The sequence below is a fragment of the Taeniopygia guttata genome, chromosome 1 (assembly GCF_048771995.1).
Source record: "Taeniopygia guttata chromosome 1, bTaeGut7.mat, whole genome shotgun sequence".
In the NCBI taxonomy this organism is placed as follows: domain Eukaryota; kingdom Metazoa; phylum Chordata; class Aves; order Passeriformes; family Estrildidae; genus Taeniopygia; species Taeniopygia guttata.
Window position 1 is genome coordinate 16,938,509 of NC_133024.1, and position 21,455 is coordinate 16,959,963.

Genomic DNA, 21,455 nt, shown 5'->3' on the forward strand with positions numbered 1-21,455 from the left:
TATAAATTTGTAGAGCTTTTTCATTTTCAACTTCTTTATCAGGCAAGAGTGAGTGTGTGCATAGCTATAAAGGTATTTGCATTCATAGAAAAAAAAAGACCACAGAGAACTTATACTCTGTCCCTAAAATTTTAAGAAAAGAAGTATTAGAATTTTGCTTTATACTGTATCTTTGAGCAGGATTCTGTATTTATTTTAACCACTAAGGTATCTGCTGAATCATGGAAAAAGAGACTTAAAAAGAAAAAAAGAAAAGAAAAAAAAGGAGAAATGCTACTATGGAAGGAGTCACTGCTTCAGGAACATACAGCCCTCTGGAGAGAAAGGACCACACTGCCCTACAGACCCCAGAGCAGGACGCAAACATGGATTCTCCTCCTGGTTTAATAAACAAGAGGGGAAAAAATAACCTATAACTCATGCATTTCTCTTTCTCAGCTTGTTCATACATGATTATGTAGTTCAAAGATTTCATCCTTCAGTTTTCTTTTTTTCTCCTTCTTCCTGAATTTCCTCTTGGTCCCTCCCTCAGCTTCACCTTCTTTGGCTCCTTTTTAAAATCTATTATATTGTTATCTCCTGTTTTCCCCTATATCCCTGTTTATTTCAGTGTACAAAATGTCAAGTGGCACGAAAAACACTAATTCTGAACAATTCCCCGTCAGTTACTCCAAAACCATCTTTCTTGCATTATTCTTTGTTTACACATTTTTAAAGATTTGTGGACACTGAAACAATGTTTTTAACCTAATTTTGGTTTTGTGCAAACTCCACATTAATCAAATTATTCTTGGTTACTTCTAAGATTCTTCACTTTTTCTTCTTTTTATGTGTTCATTCTCTCTCAGATAATGCAATATATCTTTAGTATTTATTTTGGCCTTTTGGCATTGTTACTTTATTATCATTTTAATAATGCCATTAGCCATTCCATAACCTTTCCAGTTGCCCAGAATACCATGTCCATTGCTCACACCAGCCATCAGTGGTCACTTATTATAATTCTGCATTCATTCTCTCTTCACAACAAAGGCATTTACAGTCACATTGAACCAATGATTCCTCTTCAGACACTCACTCCACCTCTGTCCTTTCCAGCCATGACTTTGTTCCACAATGTCTGGCACAGAACATGATGCCAAAATGTAATTTATATTCCTTTTGGTTCATGAATTTACTAAACATTACTCACATTTAGAAAAAAAACCCAAACCACAAAACCTTTACACTAACTCATCTCTCTGTTACGTTCAGTGCAGGAGCATTACCTACACAAAGTCACATTTTACTCTTAGCCACAACGGAAATTCAGCACAATTCCAGTTTGAATATGAACAAGGCATAGACAAAGAGGAATAAAACCCTGCCATAAGTTACTAAATGAACTTGATTCCTAAATACAACAAATTGCAAGTGGCCATGACAAAACCTGTTTACATTTGGTCACAGCATTGCCTTGAACTCAAACTAGGGAAGCAGGTTAAACAAACCTACACCACATTTGGCCAGTGTTTGTAAACACCTCTACCATGCACCAGTTAAAAGGCATATGGTTTTAAAAAGTTCACTTCCAAACATTTCAGAGGCAATTAAATATACATTTTATGTTAAATATAAAATAGGGTGGCAGATAGAACCCTGCAAAATGTTTGTACATCAGCATTACAAGAACCCATGAACCTTCAGTTCAGTGAACCTTGCTCCACTGCTGAATCCTCTTTATTTTTCAAGGGACATAAACACAAACAATTACACATTTAATGCAAATTATATACTTAATAACAGATTATATTGCTCTTTTTCAGCTTCTGTATAGGAACCTGCCCTTCTTCAGATTAAACCACAACTCTGAGTCAAGTAAAACTTTTTGTATTTTCATTAGTCTGTCTTCGGAGTAACCACATTTCAGCCAATATAACACATATTGCAGACCTTTCACTTTGTGTCTCTATTAATAGTGGTTTACCCCAGTAAATTAGCTCTATGGGTTTAATGCTGCCCTCCACCTTCTAAATCAAGACATTGCAAGAGTCCAGTCACATGCAACAACTGAATTTTCAAAATGTAGCATGCAGTATATGTCAGTTTTCCTAAAACTCTTAAGAACACCAACATTCAACATTTATTGTTTTCAAAATGTTTTCCATTCTCTCAGCTTCTGCTTCCATTTTCTCTACCAGTATTTCAATTAAAAAATCCCAAACTCTTCAGAAAGTCAGTGGTGTAGCCCACAAAGCACCCTCTGCTTGCTGCAGCACAAGACAGACAACACACAACGTTCTCTTAAAACACTATTTAAATTAAAAATGTGATAGTGCTGATGTTCTGTAAGGGATTTGTTCCCAGGTCTGCCCATCCCATCCCACCTTCTGTGCTTCAAAACCAACACTTGCCTTTAGTATTTTTTAGATACTTCAGTTAGTTTCCAGTCTACAGGAGTAACAATTCAGGACTGCTGTGGTTCTGGCAAATCAGCCCTGTGGTAAAAGGAAAGTTTCCACCTGAGCTGCACATTTATTTCGTGCATTACCTCACCACCTCTGCCTGTCCTTCATCCACAGAGCACTTTTCTACAAGATCTGATTAACATTCACCCCCTGGATGTTTTCATTGTAAGAGGATGTTCTAATCTGAAAACCATTTACTTCTGAATACACACCACTGAATTACGGTGCCATCAGCAGAAGCGCAGCTCAGCTTCTCCTCTAAACATTTCTTCAGGCTAAAACACTTCTACAGAAATGTTCTGCAGTTCAAACATTTATTACCAGGTTTCAAAGTAAAATTAAATTACCATCACGGATACATAATGTTTATTAATAAAGTGTCACAGAAATATTAGTGAAAGTTAAACAGGTAACACAAGGATATCAGGGAACATAAACGCTCAAGTTCCAGTAGCAGTGTTTGCTTTGCCAGGTTACACATCCCATAAGTCTGATGGAATGCACTGAACATGATGTCTCAAGCTACACAGGCAGGAAGAAAATTAACTTCTGAAGCTCTGGTTGGGATTTTAATTCTTGTGAAAAGTGTAGAAGTGAGTATCCTGTTTGTTTGGACTCCAAGTGAGTGTTTACAGAGGTGCACAAAGGCAGAGTTTTCAACAGGTAATAGGAACAAATATCACTGAATCCATCTCTGAAATATGAAGTCAGAGTCTCAGGGAAACCAGGAGTTAACCCAAGCTCTCTCCCTCACAAAGAAGCTACAAGGTCCTGTCTTTTTTCTGGAATATAAAGGTTGTTGTGGCATCTTTATTCTCTACTGTCACATGGAAAAGAAGCTCTAAGCCTTTGAGATGGAAGGCAGCAGATACAGCTCCATAAGCAATTTACATCCAGGTTGCATTCTGGAGATCCCACTCCACTCTTGGATTCTTCACTCACCCTCACACCTGACATCTCTCCACACAGAGCTGAATGTTTAATGTCACTACACCCAAAGCTCTCACCTTCAGTTCAGCTGTCATTATTTCCTCAGCTTTTTTTTTTCTTTTTTTTTTTTCTTTTTTGTTTGGTATCCTGTTTACCCACAGAAAATGTTTGGGTTTTTTAAACAAACAAAACCCTTACAAACAAAAATACAAACAAACAAACCCACTACAACCCAAACAAACAAATAAACCCCAAAACACTCAATTTCCAAAAAGCACTTCTGTTACTGAATCTTAAACAGACAAAACCTCCCTTCTGAGTAGAAAATACAATCATAGGATTTTTTACTATCATGGAAAGGGCTATTAAGATTGGAAAAGGTCTTGAAAACATTCAGATTTTAGACAAACATGTCTCCTATTACAAGAGCTTTTCGATCACAAGTTATTTTAAAGCCAGAGTTCTTATTTTTAGAAGCTGTGAAGAAATAAGCCACACTATGCTGTTATCTTTCTCTTCAAGAAATCCCTCCAGAACCCATTTAGCTTATACTTGTTAAATCCCTGGGTTGCAAAAGGAATGTAAACGAAACTGCAGCATTGCTGTGAGGTGTTTCTAGACTCAAACACTCCATCAGTTACACAGATAAAGCACCTACAGCCTTACTTCATCCCATTCTTGGATATTTTTCCACCATCCTATTAGAGGTTTTCCACATTAACCTCCCCATTAAGGAAGCCAGGATAGCAGTGAGTATGGCATCACACCTAATAGGATTGTTCAATACCAAGTTAGAGGACAAATACATTGCAAAAATACAGGGATTGTTCAGTCTTGTAAAAAGAAAAAAAGCTAAGGAATGATCTCATTACAGACAGCAACAACTTGAAAGGGAGTTAACACAAACTCTCCTCAGTAACAGCAGATGGTGTAAGAAGAGAAAACAGCCACAAAATGTGTCTTGAGAAATTCAGGTTAGGTATCTGGCAGAATTCTACCCACTAGAAGCACTGAAACCGGCTGCCTGGAGGGGCTGTAATATCTCCAACCACAGACTCCAATATCCAAAAGCAGAGCTGCTGACCTGAGAGAACTTTAGCAATTATCCTGCACCAAGCAGGAGGCTGGGTGGCTTCCTGGCAACTCTCCTAAACAACATTTTAATTTGTCTCTGGTAATCTACATATCTGAAAATTAGACACATTTCAGTACAACATTTTAAAGGAGATTCCAAGTGAAAAGTAGATTCTGATTTATGCCATTCTGCAGCCTGACTCATAACCAACATTATCGCCCTCTCCCATCAGTCATAACTTTTGAGTGAATTAACTTAAACCAACTTAATTGGCTATAATGCTTTTGTTGATATCAATGAAGTCTGAACAGGCACTAATTAAAGGATTAGTGGTCAAAATCTACCTTTAACATTCCAACATAAACAACTGATATAGGATACTAATTCCTACCTTTCTACTCAAAAAGTGCAGCATATAAACCTTGACATCCAGTTTAAAAGCGAAGTTTCAGCTACTGCAATCAGAAACTTTCCTCTAGATTTAAGAGACTCACTTTGGGGTTAGGCTTTTATTTTGTTTAAAAACATGAACACAGCAATTCAAATGTTTTTTCCCCCCAGAGTCCAACTAAAATCAATTGTCAGGCTCTTGAGGAAGGATGGTGTTGACTGCCCCGCCTTGCCTACTGCAAGAGCACACAAACCACATCGCAGCACAGCTCTCATCCCCTCGTCCTCTGCTAACAGCCAGCAATCAAATCACTCTGTGTGTCTCAGCTGCCCTCTGGGGCCTCTGGAAACCCACCAGCTGGAAATAAAGCTGGAGTAATCACAGTTAGGCAGGAGAGACCAAGCCGCAGATGAAATGGCCAGATGTCACGGAGCGAAACTCTGAGATTTCATCACCTTATTATGTGTAAGATGGTATCTCCACCCGGTGCAGAGAGCCCTCAGCAGCTCACAGCCTTCACCGCTGATTCAAAGCAGAATATCAGCACAAAACACCAGTTCCACCGTAACACTTTCTGCTCCAAACACCAAAACAAGAGCACCAAGAACCAAAACAGCGGCTGCTGGCTGAGGTCTGCAGCTGGATGCTTTGTCCCAAGGGACACAGAGCAGCTGCCTAAAGCGTGGCGAGCCTGTCCGGGCGGGAGGTGCGGGACAGCATCGCAGTCCCCGCCGCAGGGACATCGCCACCTGCGGGACACAGAGCGGGATGGGATGCGGGAGCGGGATGGGGGGACGGGGAGCGGGATGGGAGCAGGATGGGGGACGGGGAGCGGGATGGGGGACGGGAGCGGGATGGGGGACGGGATGGGGGACGGGGAGCGGGATGGGGGACGGGGAGCGGGATGGGGGACGGGGAGCGGGATGGGGGACGGGGAGCGGGATGGGGGACGGGGAGCGGGATGGGGGACGGGGAGCGGGATGGGAGCGGGATGGGGGGACGGGGAGCGGGATGGGATGGGGGACGGGGAGCGGGATGGGATGGGGGACGGGGAGCGGGATGGGATGGGGGACGGGGAGCGGGGATGGGGGAACGGGGAGCGGGATGGGATGGGCGACGGGGAGCGGGGATGCGGCGCTCGGAGCGAGCCGGGCTGTGCCGTGCGGACTGAGCCCCCGCCGCTCCCCGCTGGTGCGGGACACCAACACCAACATCCCCGCTGGGCACAGCGTTATGGGGACGCTGTCCCAGCTCCCCTCCAAGCCCGTCACCCTCCTCCAGCGGGATGCCGGGGGGCTAGAAGAGGAACAGCAAGGCGTGCATGCTCCCACCACATTCCTCCTCCTCCTCCTCCATCATCATCATCATCAACATCATCATCGCACACTGCTGTGCCCGAGCCACAGCCCGTCCCTGTGTGTGCCGCAGTGTCCCCAGGGCTGGCGATGGCCCCGGCCGAGCTGAGGGTGTCCGGAGCAGGGCAGGGAAGGGCAGGGAAGGGCAGGGCAGGGAAGGGCAGGCGATGTTTTTGGGGCCGGGAAGCGCTCCCGGCACCGCCCGCCCGCCGGCGCTGGGCGCTGCCCCCGCTCCTCAGCCAGGCTTGCGAGCCGCTCCGGGCATAACAAAGCGGGTGAAATTAGGAAATTAATTAATACAACCCTCAGGCTCTATTCACAAACAACTCGAAAAGACTGGGGGGAGAGGGAAATCCTGCAACGCGTGTCTCCTGCCTCGAAACACGCTGCGAGTTTCATTCGCCCCGCACCCATCAGCGCCCTTGGCGCCCACTGCCCAATTCCTCCTAAAAGCTCTTTATACCTTCTAAAAGCACCTCTAGAACTACAGGCATCTCACACCGAATGCTTACAGATATTTGAGGGGAAAAGAAAGAAAATCCAGAATAAACTACCTACCCAAACTATCGAGGCCATAAATAAGATCGCAGCAAAACTATGGGGAGAAAAGCATTTGTGGACATTTTTAACTGGAGAGGTGAATTGCTTGTCTTGTGGACTTGATGTTATAAAAACAGTCTTAAAACCGACTGCAGTATGCCCCTATGATAAATAATATTGCATTTCATGACAGTTCCTGTATTTACTTTGTTCTGTTCTGGTTTATGCAAATAAATTCAACACAAAAGAATAAAATTATGAAGTAAGCGTTTCTTCACAAAATGGAAAATATCTCGTGGCGATGAGACCATTTGAGAGAACTTCTCACAAATGGCCTGGTTTTATGCTGACAGAAATAAAATTCTGCCCATGAGGAGAATGACGTTGCTTCTTAGCTTTGAAAGTTAAAAGGGAAAATTGGAAGCTGAAGCATCTCTATTACCAATTTTAAATAAGATCTTTATTTAACTCTTGGAGCAAAAGCCAAAACTTGCTCTTTTTTTTTTTCTTTTTTATTTGAAACCACAGAAAACTGATCTCCAACCTTCACCAACTTTATTACCAGTAAATAAAAGAACTGATGAGGCTAATGAAATAGGGGAGGTTGCCCATATTTTTCATTATAAAATATGTTATAAGGACACTGCCCCATTGTACTTTTTCTTCTTGTTGTTACAATTATTTTTAATAGAAATCTCATAATTTTGAAGTAACATAGTAAAAACTAGAAAAAAAGAAAAGCCTCCCTCCCTTAATAATAATCACTGAAACTAGCACAGTTTCTACTTTAGATCAGCTTAAAAGCTGTTCTAAAAATGTACCAAAACACAGCACCATTATGATGCCATTGAATTTTTCAAATGAATGCAGTGCAGACTACAATTATTAAAAAAACCCTCACATCTTAAGAATATTCCAGTGCTCCACACTTTGAAAAGGAAGGCATTTCTCTCTGGTAACAATTCCTAACAAGACCAGGGATGCATAAAATTCTGAAGTAAAATGTTTAATCTCTTTCTTTTTTCCCAAAGCATTTATCTTATTTCTTTAGTCAACTCCACTTAAGTCTTTCAATTTTAACTTCCCTTTTAAATGCATGCTTAATGCAAGCAGCAGAAGACAGTGCACAGAAGAAACACAAGTCAAAACCAGTTAAAATACACTGCCATTGACTACTTTCACACTGCTTCTGAAAATCTCAACAAAACTCACATTTATTCAAAATCAGTCATGAACATAGCAATATTCACAAATTAACATATTTATCTGGCATATCTCACAGCTTTAGGTTGCTACAAGAAAGATCTATCAGAAAGGGAAAAAAAGTACAATACAAAAAATTTTCTTTTTACTAATTCAGATTTTGTGTAAAAGCAGCATCCATAAACTGAAGAAACCACAATTGTATTCTGATTCAAGGCTGAGTGTGAATGAAGAGACTTTAAAAACTTCAGAAATCAGGCAGATTTCTAATTGCCCCTCTCCAAAGAAAAATCATTCATTTTACAGCAGAACACTCAGAGAGCTTTATTCCAGCAGGAAGAAAACAAGAAGTCTAAAACTGAGAAAACAGCACATGCTTGATTACAGAAAACTGAAGGTAAAAAAAGAAAAACTTTTATGAAAGCTCTTTTTTAAAAAGTTTTCTCTATTTTGAAAAATGGAAACACAAGTGAAACAAATACACTTTCAGTGCACCCCAGAAGCACATACTGAAGTGAAAAAAATGAGCACATTAACAAAAAAAAAATTATTTTCCCAATCAGCCGCTCACTGTAAGACGAAACAAAGTCTACAAATCACAAAACCAGAATCCCAAGTGGTTCATCTGACTTGCAAGCGTCACAACAGTCTGCCTGCATTTCAGACATGATGCACAAATTGTGGAAGGCAGGCTAACAGTATGAGGTTGTAAGGAGGGCAGAGCTCAGGCAAAACAGATAAATCTTGATTTTACCAGAACACATTGTTTTAAGAAGTACTAAGGAAATTCCACTGTTAATGGTTGAGAAAAGAAAGTATACAGCATGATTGCTTTCATTTTTAAAACAAGGACATCATTTTTATTTTACAAAGATATCTTTAAGTTTCAGTCTTTTGTGTCATACCAATTGTTTGATATCACTGGGTTCACTTTGAAATTCATTTCACGAGCACTTAGTGATTTCAGCAACACTGCCCATTTTATATACAGAACTGCTCAGAAGTTGTCAAGTTTGGTGTCAGACAAAAAATGAACACAGGCTAAGATGTCAATCAGTGTAAAAAAAACTAAAATGAGGCGTTTGATAAATTTTTTGTATTTTTGTTGGTCAGTTTTGAGGTTTTTTTGGCAGCTCTGCTGCCCTGAGATTCTGCAGTGGTGTGAAAATGTGAGACTTGTGCAAGGAAGAAAAACTTTGCGTGTGCTTAGCTGAAGGAAAGGCACAAGGAAACCCACTGGCACTAAGGACCTACTAAAAGAAACAAATAAATCCAAACCTTCCACAGAACAGGATGCAATTAACAGCAAGACACAAAGCTGCAGGAAATCAAACCTCGTGGAAATACTTATTAATCTTCAAAATGTCTTCTGCATTAACAGAGAAACTTTCCAGTCACACTGGTCTGAGAAACTGATTCTTGAATGACATTTATTTGACAGCACCTTCATGAGAACCAGGATGTACCCTGCACAAATTCTCCTCTACCTTCACCTAGTCACAAGGGACATCCAAATGCTTATATAAAAGTCAGGCTCTCCTGCAGTCACTCTGTCCATGATATCCCCCAAAAAGAAAAGACCCAAAAGTTTTTATAGTGCCACACATTAGGCAACTATTGAAAGCAGAACAAATGAAACCAAGGAGGCTGCCAGCAGCCTGGGTAGGCAGCAAAGCAGGCTAACATGACAAACTACTTTCAGGCTTTTGAAATATAAGAAAGGAGGCATTTTCCTCACTTTTGCTAGGATTTTTTTTTTATTCCAACCCAATTTTTGGTTGATGGAAAATTCTCATTAATCTCAGTCACGCAGGCTCTAGCCTGCCTGGCACAACACCAGCTATTAGGGGAGCAGGGAATGTTACCCTTCCCTCCTCAAATTCTGATGAACCAGTTTCCCTTACTGACATAATCAGCTTGATTTGTTCAAATAACCGTCAGAGTGACCACTAAGAAAAAGCCAAGTTATCCACACCAGAATTCGAACTAGGTGTCCAAAAGTTTAAGGTACTGAGTATGGCCAGCTCTGAAAAAAATCTAATGTTTCTGAAGAAACTCAGGGATTTAGAAAGCCGTCAAGATCAAAGACAGAAATCATTATTTTTCCAATCAGTCTTTTAAGTTTTGTCTTCATTTTACTAACTTTTGCCATATACAGAACTCATTGAAGTTGGCTATTTTTTTTTCTTTTTTTTTTTTTGTTAGAGCTGTTTCTCTTGTGGTTTGTTTTCCCTGACTTGGTTTGGTTACTTTTTGAACAATTATCTTTTACATGACAGTAAAAAAATGCCACAGCATTCCTTTCTCTAGCTACAAATAAAACAAGATAAGAGTGATTTCTCTGTTGCTTTTCTACTGACTACCTGAAAAAAACATGACCAAAAATTTCAAGTCCATAAATCTGACTAATAAATATGTAAAGATTGAGTCACAAGCTGCATGACTGCAGAACGATGGATTATGTCACAAAAGTTTGGGGTTTTTTTTTAAACTTCATCAAAAAAAAAAAAACAAAAAAAAAACCATGGAGCAGGACTCAGATACATCTTTCTCCCTAAAAAATGATGCTGAAACCAAGAAAATTCCTGCCATGAATATGCAGAGCGGGGTTTAGACTGTACTCCTTTTGTCCTGTATGAATTATCCATCACATTTCTATTGCATATTATTAAAGTGACTTGCTTTATCCTCCCAACCCCCACATCTGTGCTGCTGTAATTAATGTGAATTACGGTTAATGATCATTTGCATTATGCTTAATCAGCATATCAATAATATACTCTGCACAGAGTAAGTAGCTCTTCTTTCTTTCCCTTTTAATGAAACCTATAGAAATGGAGCTGGGGGTTGACTGATTGGCATCACAAAAAGGTTGCCTGGGCAGGTGCTGGGGATGGTGGCACAGGACAGGGGCCTTGTGGCTGCTGCCAATCATGCTCAAGCATCAGCAAAACCTGCTATTATATTTTTTTTAAATTCTTGTGCCTTGCTATCTGGAGGGGCCAATGCTTTGTGCTGACGGGGTTTTAATGAGCTTGACCAGATCAGTGTTCCTGGAGCCAAGGCTGTGGCTGTGTGGGATGGTTCAAGGAGAGATCACATTCTTCCAGGGTGATATGACTCACCAGAGCCTAAACCACTGCCATTACAGCGTGCTCATGTGGGACACACAAACCCCTGAATACCAATGAGCTACAACCCTTAACATGAATATTCAGGAATTTCTGGAAAGCTATTACTACATATTAAAGGAATAAAGAAGAACCAATCACTTGGGTCATTTTACCAAAAATCAATCAATATCACGTATCAACAAGATAAAATTATTAACCTAGTAAGAGGTTTGTTAAACACTTCAGTTAAATTATTTTTAAAAACCCTGTAAGTCACCAGCTTTGGTGTCCTGACATTTATGTGAACACTGCTGCACGCTCGAGAGGAACTGGCACGACACCAATATTCTCATTTGTGAGTCACAGCCTCCAGTGCAGCTCTATCAGCTTTACCTTCTAAATCACTGCTCTGCTATTAGCAATCTTTCAATATGATGTGACATCTTTATTATAATGTTTTTCCACTGAAGTTTAAGTTCATATTTTAGCTCAGAGACAGACACAGCCATATTTACCAGGTTTAATTAATTGACTATAAATAAAGGGCTGCAAGAAGAGGGTGTCTCTCTCACACGATGCTCAAGTTGTCACCATTTTACAGCAAAATGCCAACTGGGATAGGATAAACATTGTTATTTCTATACTTTACATTTATATTTCAATATGTAAGCTTAAAATTTCAAGGTATTTTGAAGACTACAGTCTAGAGCCTCTGTTCTCTTCCAAAAACAGTCACAGCATATGATCTATATTAATTTACTTTTAACTAAGAATTTCATTAACTTGCAAGAACATCAGTGAAACTCCGTTATTTACTTTGGCTTCGATATCCGAGGACATGGCAGTAAATAGGAACAGCATGTACAAACACATGCAACAACAACTTGGGCTGGATTTACCTGACAAAAACTTGCAAAAGCCAATAAAATTGACCTTGACAGATCCAGGGGCCCTTTTTGGTGGGGTAATGCAGCACATCTGTTTTCCTTATAGCCCCCATGATACCCTGCATCATTCCCTACCAACTGCTTTAAGCATCCAAGGCAGGAGAGACACAGCTGCAGGGAGCAGAGCAGCAGATCTGCACAGCTGCAAGGAGCTGAACAGAGCAGGAGAGCAAAGCAGTGGAGCAGTGGGAGCTGGGAGAGAAAGGCTTCATAAAAAAAAAAATGCAAGTGGAAAAAAAAGAAACCATACTGATGAACTAGAAATTGCTGGAGAGTTCCCTCTTGGACATCCTGTTTAGAGATGTTTCTTGTTGGGAAAAGTCAGCAGAAAAAGCCACTAGGAGGAAACCTGAACCCTCTTCCCACTTCTTTCCCATGAGAATGGAACAATTTTATCCAGAGACACAGAGAGAGATCCATGCATAAAGCCAAAAAATGAACCAAACCTTCATCCTTAAATACTGCTAAACACCTGCATAATGCCTAATATCAAGAAGGCACAACTTAAACATTAGCAAAGGAATCCCATGAGGTAGAGATGCAAAGGCACTGTTAACACTGTTTCTGTAAAAGTGATAAAGGTGAATCAACAACTTGCCCAAAGCTTAAAAAAAAAAGCAAAAGTCTCACAAGTGCTTTCTTTCAGCAAAGACTTGATGGCTCAGCCTTCTCTGAGAGCAAGGGAAGCTCTAGACATGGGGGTTCAACTGAAAAGTGGGGTTTTTTTGTGTTTGGGGGAAACAGAATGCAGGAATGCAGGAGTTATCCTGCATATCTGCATGATGTAAAGAAAGAGAGTGATGGGATGTTCCTACACACAAACACATAGAGATACGGAGGTGGGGAGTGAACACATATCAGCATCACTAGACAGATATACACCATTTAGTCATCAATGTGATGTTATCAAGAAATTTTTAAAAAGAGTCTGCTGGCAAAAACTATGTAGAAATGATGGAGTTAGTAAATTGTAAAGAACACGTGCTTTAAGACTGCAGCTCTAAATCTTCCAAAAGAATACCTAGTTTCATTAGATCTGGATACAAGGTAAACAGAGCAACCACCAAGCACCTCCAGAATATTATTTAGACATTTCTGTGGTAATACTCTAACTCATAACTTGAACAGTTTAGCAACAATTCAGCACAAAAGTTACAAACAAGTACTTACATCAGTCCACACGGCTTTCACCTTCCTCTATTTCGATATGAACAAATTAGTAACACCACGAAGCAGATTCATGATCTCTTTTAGAAACACACTTCATGACAGAAAAGGAGCAGTACCTAAAGAGAACTTTTTGCTGCTGTTGTTCAGTGCACCTCTTGCTTTCATGTTTCTCCCCAAGGAACCAGCCCTTCCAGGGGTTTACCTGCAGCATCCAGGGATGGGTATTCTAAAGAGAAGGCCCCACAGCTATGTAAAACATATTTTGCAAGTTCAGAGCAGATTATTTTTGCATCTCCAAATCCCCAGCCTTATTCCACAGTGTCCTCTGAAGAGGAAACAATGGTTAAATAGCACATTGGTCTGCAGCAGCACTTTCCCATTTCATACTCCAGTGAACTCACCCCATGTGATGGGTAGGAGATCCAGCCCAGCTCCCCTTGAATTGTTTTTGAATCCAGCAGATTAACTACAAAAGAAGACACAAGGAAGAGGAGTGAGTTTCCTTTGCCTCTGCCCAGTTAACCTCAGTTACCCACACCCAGGGCTGTGTTTATTTGTGAGCAGTCGATTTGTTCAGGTGGCCTGGCGGTGAAGCTGCACAGAAGAAAAAGACAAATGAAAAGGATCGTCTTGTTTAGCTTAAAACACTATGAACAGCAGACAGGGCAACTTCTGCAAACCAGAAAAGTGACAAAAAACAAACAATGGATCATGGCTAAATTAATTGCAGCAGGGGGTGGGAACAGAACTCTTCTATCAGCTGCACAAACCACAGCGTTTTCCCCTCGGATGCCTGAAATTTAGGTCACTGCATTTGACTGGAATGGTGAGATCTGAATGTTTAAATCATTATTTGATTAAAGGCATCTATTCGTCATCTATAATCTTCTCAGAATATAGGGATAAATAATGAAAGCTGATTAAAGGCCTTCCTGGAGTTCTTTCTTGCTTCTGATCTAATTTGTTCTCAAATTGTCTTGCAGGAGTGTTTTCTAAATGTCATGTGCAACACATTAGATACAAAAGTAATTATTTACAACATTGCAAGTGCAGACAAACCTGCTTTTAAAGAAGGCCATCAACTGATTGCTAATCTCGCTGTTATTTTTTTTTGAGCTACGCATTAATTTTCAGTGTGAAAAGGAAGATTTTATTTGTAAACAATCTGACAGGCATCTTCAAGCCAATCAAATCTCAGTGGGTTTATACATACAACAGGTATTTAAAATAAACATATACATCCAAATTAAAGGATATTCTTCTTTTAGCATTTATTTGTTTCCTACAAGAACAAAAATAAATTATTTTCCTCATCTTGGCCATACAGCCTCCAAGTGCTTGGTCACACACTTCCCTAAGTAACCACTTCTTTATCATCATGAAGCAGGTGAATTTATACAAAACTCTGTATAAAAGAAAATAGCCTCTATATAAATAGCAACTAATCAAGTATTAATACTTCATGGCAACACTGTAATATTTATCATCTGCAATCTGGGCTTACTTTTGTTGGGTATGCTCACCACCCCCCACACTCCTTTTATTTATTTTTTCCCCTTCAGTATGGAAAATAATGATAACGAAAAATGAAATAAATCTCAGCATATGCTACGACACTTTAACACCTGACAATGACAGATCTGTTAGAGGTAGCCACTGTAGCAGCTTAATCTTGTGTTTGTTAACCTGAAGGGTGTCACTGTCCCCAGAACCAGATGGCCTGAGCATTGGTGTTCCAAGTAAACAGGAGAACAGGAAACAAAAAATGAGGGACAATATCTACGAATAAGCTGAGTTAAGCTATTTGTATTATTACATCATTCTCCTTTTAACTGCTGCTTAATTTTGGACACCACTTAAAAAAAATAGCTCTGAAGGCATTATTTTTACTGCTAATTAGGATGTGCAGAAGGAGATGCAGGTGTACAGTATTAGTAATAAGACTGTGCTATAAAGAACCATAAGTAAACATATTTTCAACATTTGTGTGCACACATATTTGTGTTTTCTATGGATATATGTGTACTGCTATTCTGCCAGGACTGAGCTGCTCTGCCATCTATGTGAAAAATGTTTCCCCCTGCAATAATACTCCCCTTTAAAAGAAAACAATAGCACTGTTTTCTATACATCAATAAACAAAATATCTTTACTAATCGTACAGAAAGAACATAATCCGGTGCTACATCTTTCTCAGCTCTGAATCAAGTCCTCAATCACGTACACAAAGAGAAATCAGTCAGTCCTTTATTGAGTGCACACGGCCCTAGGCAGGTTACTCTGCAGCAAAGTTTGCATCCATAAAAAGGAAACAGCAATAAAAATTCAAAAGGAGACGTGCACGTCTCATTTTTTGTTAGTAGAAATTCCCACAGATTCTGGATCTCCCGGGACGAGACAGATCTGTTTGCCATGCATCTGCACTGCACGGTGCTGAAGGAAGTGTGACTCCTGAGGAAAATCACTTGGCAAGAAGTGGCTGAGGCAAATCACTCAGGAGCAAACCTAAGTAATATATTTTTTATATAAGAAATAAAACGTATTAATATATTATTATATTAATTATATATTATTTATTCTTTCAGAACAAGCTCCTGGAAAACATGATTGCGGCCACTCTGAAATTGATTAATTCAGTCCAAACTCATCAGTTTTGCCTGCAAAACACAACCAGGCAGTGGAGCCACAGCCTGGTGGTAGTTTCCCCTCTCCAGATCTGCCCTGCAGGTCCACCTTGCCCTCACAGGCATCACAACAGGACATGGGTGGCAATTAAATGTTCATGTCCCCCACTACAGTCAGGTGCCTCAGCCATGGGACAACCTGATATCAGGAGCAAATCTGTGAAGTTAAGAATAATTTTTCATCTCTCTCCTTCATTCCACTTTCCTCATCTCCTTCAGACTTGAACCACAACTTTTCCATGTTCAAACCTGTTTCACTACATTTTAGAAGTCCTTGCAAAGGGAGGTTTTCACACTGGCTACAGGAGGCTTCTAGTTCAGATGTGCATTGTGCTGTTCCTTAATAGCATCTAACATGCAAAAAAACATACTTCCTTTCAAGTAGTAATGTCAAAAAAAAAACAAAACACCTTCCTCTTCTTCCTCATAAAAGCTTCTAGGACACTCATTTTCCCAGTGACTTCCAGAGAGTTGCACACCTTGATAGAGGGGAAACAATAATGCAGAACTTAGAAGATGCAATCCTGGCCTCTAGACAAAAATGACTGGGAGAAGCAATGGTTCATTTGGTCATTGTATGTCCTAACTCTATATATTAATCTGGAAACTGGAGGAGAAGATAGAATTTCCCTATACTAAGCCATAAAAATACATAAAGAATGGGTTAGAAATTCATTGTCTGATTTATTTTTCTTCATGGATTTGGATGATTAGGTAAAAAGTAAAAATGGAAAACTTCACACAAGCACTCAATTCCTACATTAATTCATTACAACTTCTTTTAATCCTGATAAATCTTTTAGTGTAACAAAATAAAACACTTGGTCAGGTCCATTTTGTGAACCAATCCATGAAGTGTTTCATGAAGATGTACTCAGTCAGATCCTCTCTGGCAGGCACTTTTCAGCTTGATCCTCATTTTGTTTTTCCACATGCAATTAAAGTTAAATGAAAGCCAATACTGAAATATCCTACAAATGCCTACAGCCACGTATTTACTAAATGACAGAAGTGTATGAGTTTCCCATACAACTCATTTGCTCTCCTTGTACCAGCTCCTCCTGCAAAACTGTGTGACCATCACTCAGCAGGTTCCTACAAAAATCCCTGAGGTTAACCAGCTCTTACAAAAAGCTGAACAGTTTTATTGCTAGAGACAATTCTTTCCAACGGAATGCCTTGGAAAAGATTCCTGGTTGTGCTGAGGAGACACAGAGGAGCTCTCATACAGCAACTTTAAGTAAATAAATAAATTGCTGTCTAACTAGCTCAGTGTCCTACATTGGTTTCCATCATGTAATTACCTTGATTTAAACCTACTGGTAATTCTAAAGGAGAATTTACTGGTATTAAGATGAGCAGCCATGAATTCTGATTCTGGAAATCAGTGATTTGGTCCTCCTGTACAACAGCTCTGCTCTCCACACTACAGTGCAGTATTTCTGCCAATGCAGCATACCCCTAAAATGCCAATTAAGAACATTTTCTCTTGCTTGAGACTCTCTCCTGCCTGATTCTCTTGGCCTTCCCCATGCACAGCCACAGGAGAAAGCATTACCAGTTCCCCCCATGTGGATTTCCAGGGGTTAAGTGGAATCTCTGTCCAGAACTGGAGCAGGGGTGTGGATGTGAAACACAAAGCTCCCTCACTCCCCTCTCACGGCTCCAGCAGCAGATGAACGGGGCCTTGGGTGGAACATGACACTCGTGCTACCAGAAGCTGCTTCCAGATTTGGGAGAGATGGCCCAGGGCTCACTAACAGCATGTTCCATCAGGAGGGATGGCAGGAAAGAAAAGAACCCTAAAATTGAAGTGATTTCTAAACACAGTCTGAAAGCTGCAACATTTCCAGAAAGATGAAAGTGGAGCAAGAACGGCCACAATGAACCGAATACAGTAGAAATACTTCCCACAAGAATGGAAATAATCAAACAAATCTTGTGCCAGGTAGAATCACTCTGAGATTCCCTTCACTGCTGAAGAAATGAGAAAAGCCTGCTAGGGGACACTATCCTACAACTTGCAATGTGTAGAGAACAACCTACAAACAATTTCACCAGTGGAAAGCATTTCCAAGTTTTCTTTTTTACACAGAAGATGCAGAGCAATAGCCAATGTCAAGAGATACTTAAATATTTTTATAATTAATATTTCACAATTAAACATTTTTATAATTAACATTTATAATTATCAACATTCATAATTTATAATTAAATATTTTTATAATTAACATTTCCATTAATATTTAAAAATGCATTAAAAAACCTCACACCATTACGTTGTCTTCTCTTGTTTGGCAATAAATTTTGAGTTTAGAAATACCCTGGCTAGTTACTAGAAAAATGCCAGCAAATGGGAAAAATTAAATTTGCTATGCAACAACAACAAAATAAAAACCCTAAAAAATGGTGAATGTCTAATTGAAATGTGCCATATAATCCCAAGCAGCAAAGAAAATACTCTGTGGCAGAAAGTCAGCCAGAACTTGGTTTTGGGGTGGGACAGAGTGGAGTCAGCACAAAGCCTATGTACATTTTTGGAATGGTGAACCCTTCTCAGCAAAGGGGGCTTGCACCTGTATTTTCATCCCCCTGTGAACACAGATCTGAGTCTTCCCAACTCTCTACTGCCCAAGCAGTGGCAGAACATCACCTTTGTGTCTCGGATTATTCTGAGGCTAGAATCAACATTTATAGACAGGCAGGCAGAACTCAGGCAAGGCCAAAGTTGCACCTCGATGCCAGTTAAATTTCCAGCTAGGATCAACTTGCACGCTGATGTTGCCATGAAACCACTAAGAAACCTTTGAGAAGGGACAACAAATAAAAAAGGGTGTCCAACAGTGAAGCCAGGTTTTAAGTGGTCTGATTTGCTGCTTGTTTAATAATAAAAGTCAAGCCTCCTGTGATTTTATAGTCCTGCATTTCCCCTCAAATATTTTAGTGAAGATGTTAGCACTGCTCAGGAGAAAATAACCTAAAACAGCCAGTAGAACTCTGCAGCACTTACCCAACCCACATGCCAAGAGTTTGGCCCATTTACTAAAAAACTCATTTCTAAAGCTGAGGTTTCTTCTGAGCCCAAAGCCAGGCTGCAGTCCTGAGAGAGGCACAGCCCTGCGGGGTCTGCACTTCCAACCCTCCTTGCCTGAGCTGTGACACTGCACAACACAAATGTGATTTTGTGCAGAACATTCCAAATTTGGCAACTGTCATGTTCAATCTGTGGTCAAACTGCTGACTGAAGGACTCCACCAGGGTGAGGGCAAGGGATGAACAAGTAAACAAAAACCAAAATGAATTTTAAAACAGTTGCTGCAATACTGAACACAGGAATCTTCAGAAAAGACTGGAAAGACCAAGCCTCCATTATTTTCATTTAAATGTTCAGTAAAAACTTTTCAAAATTAAGAGATTTTGTTATAAATATCAGATGATAAGACAAAAAACTAGCAAATTATGTCAAATTGGCCTAGAGATTATTGCTTCTGCAGAACATAAAAGCTTCCACCATCAATTCAGATGATTTGGCAAATTCTAATTTTATGGCAGCTTGCCGCAGTTTTTGAATAGGAAGAATTTCATTTTCCTCCCCCCAGATTTTAATTTTCTTATCAAACACACTCCCCAAGAGAGTCTGAGGCCAGATTTAGATACCTCAGCTTTTCCTACAGCTGAAAAAGAAGCAGAAGCAGCCAAAGCAGCAACCCCTCACTGCAGATTTCTCTCAAAAAGCTGCCATGAAGGAGGGAATGCAGGACAGCAATCAGCAATTCAGGAATGCCTATAAATAAAAACATCACCTGCACTCCATGCTAAGTGGAAGCCCTCCAGTGGTCCTCCTCATTTTGCTAACTATGGTGCCTGCCTGTGGAAAAGGGACAACCATCTACCCATTCTCAGTGATGAACATAGGCAAAACAGATTTTTATTTATTTTTTATTACTTTGAAACATGAGCGTTCTCTTGATATTGTTAAAGTGGCACAAAGCTCAATTTCCAAGTATGCAAAAACATATGACTGGTGGTGGGCTGGAATGCACTGTTTATCAAAGGGGCCTAATAAGGTTTCAGTTTTATTAGGCTATTTCCTGTAAGTTGATATGTGCCAGTTCTTTTCATTAAGACAAGGATATAAAAATTAAAAATGGATTAACCTAATGGGTTCCAAATTACTGTCGCCTTGGCTTCTTTGCATTTTTTTTTTAACATTTCCAATTGGTCCTGTTCCAGTACCTCCTACAAAAAGCAAGAGGCAGAAAGCTTCAGAATACCTGAACTAGAGTTTAGCTGAACTCACATTCAGACACAAACCCTACAGATCTCATTCCATTCCACCACTCTGGCATTAAATCCGATACCACTGAGGTACCATGTTAATATGCAAATGCAAAATGGGGGCTACTGTGTTGAAAGGGAGTTTAAATTCCCTCTAAAACCCAAGTTTTTTTCCCCACTCTCAGAGGAAAAAAAAAAAAAAATCACCCAGAAACTATGGATGAGATTGAGTTACCTAAACCCTGCCAATCCCTGCCTTTTATCAGCCCAGAATAGAAGTGGGTCCCTTGTAGGATGTGTCATATTTGTCAGTCCCACTGGGTGCCCAAACCCTGAGGCACATAAAATGGCATCACATGTTATATCTAGCCAAAACTCAACAGCAAACATTACTCAAATCATTTCAGTAAGTCCTAAAGCACTTCTCTGAAAGGTTTAACCACACTGCACATCTAACTCTTTTTACTTCTACATTCCCTTGGGAAAAAAAAATTCCCAGTATTCACTAGTTTTACAGAATTGAGCTCTCTGAAGGTCTGGTAGATTTGGAGTGCCACAAAGGTCTCCTTGGGAAGACTTTTAGCAGCTTAAAGGGGAAAATCAATGTTGAGTCAGTGTCCAAGTATACTTAAGGCAAGATGAGAAGTCCAAACCTACTATGACACGCTCAATTTCAAGAATTCTAGACACCAGAAAGTGTCACAGAAAATACTCTTGGGCACACACAACACCCACAACTAAAAGTTCCAAGGTTCCCACAAATTTTACTGCAGTTCAAACATATTCAAGGTCCAGTAATCAACAAAATCCACAGCAAGTGATCAATACCCCTTTGGAGGACAGAAAATTTTGAGACAGGGACCAGAGCGTAAGTTCAGGAAATGACTATTCATTTGTTATAAAGGCTGTGATATCCCTCTAGTGAATCAACTGGCAGCATGCCACAACTCAGAAAAAAGTTTTACTTTTATGGCACTCCTTGCATGGGGCACAGAAAAACAAAAATAAATAGAGTTGGGTTGGGCTTCATTGAGTTTTGGTTTCCTAAGCTTAAAGCACAGAAGTCAAGATTTGTAAAACAATTCTGAGAATCCTGAAGCACTGTATTTGGAAAGCCACATACTCAAGTGTGCCCTGATAATTTTGTCAAACTTTTCTTCTCTATCTCCATGAATAAAGATCCCCAGCTTGCATGGAATGCTGCAGCCCTTACATGGCTGCCCCACAGATAAAATAAACCCACAGAGCAAATGACTCAACACCATGGTGCAAATTGCAGGAGCAAAATGCCAATAGTATAAGAAATCTCCTCAAATGTCATG

General features: G+C 40.1%; 1 protein-coding gene across 3 annotated transcripts in view; it reads right to left on the bottom strand.

The window, feature by feature from the left end:
- Window positions 1-21,455, bottom strand: part of EPHA3 (EPH receptor A3) — a 179,807-nt gene that overhangs the window by 150,112 nt on the left and 8,240 nt on the right. For all 3 annotated transcript variants that reach the window (XM_030263981.4, XM_030263983.4, XM_041713733.2), the window contains exon 2: window positions 13,573-13,637. In XM_030263981.4, the coding sequence (XP_030119841.4) occupies window positions 13,573-13,637 (65 nt within the window). The remainder of the gene's footprint in view (window positions 1-13,572; window positions 13,638-21,455) is intronic.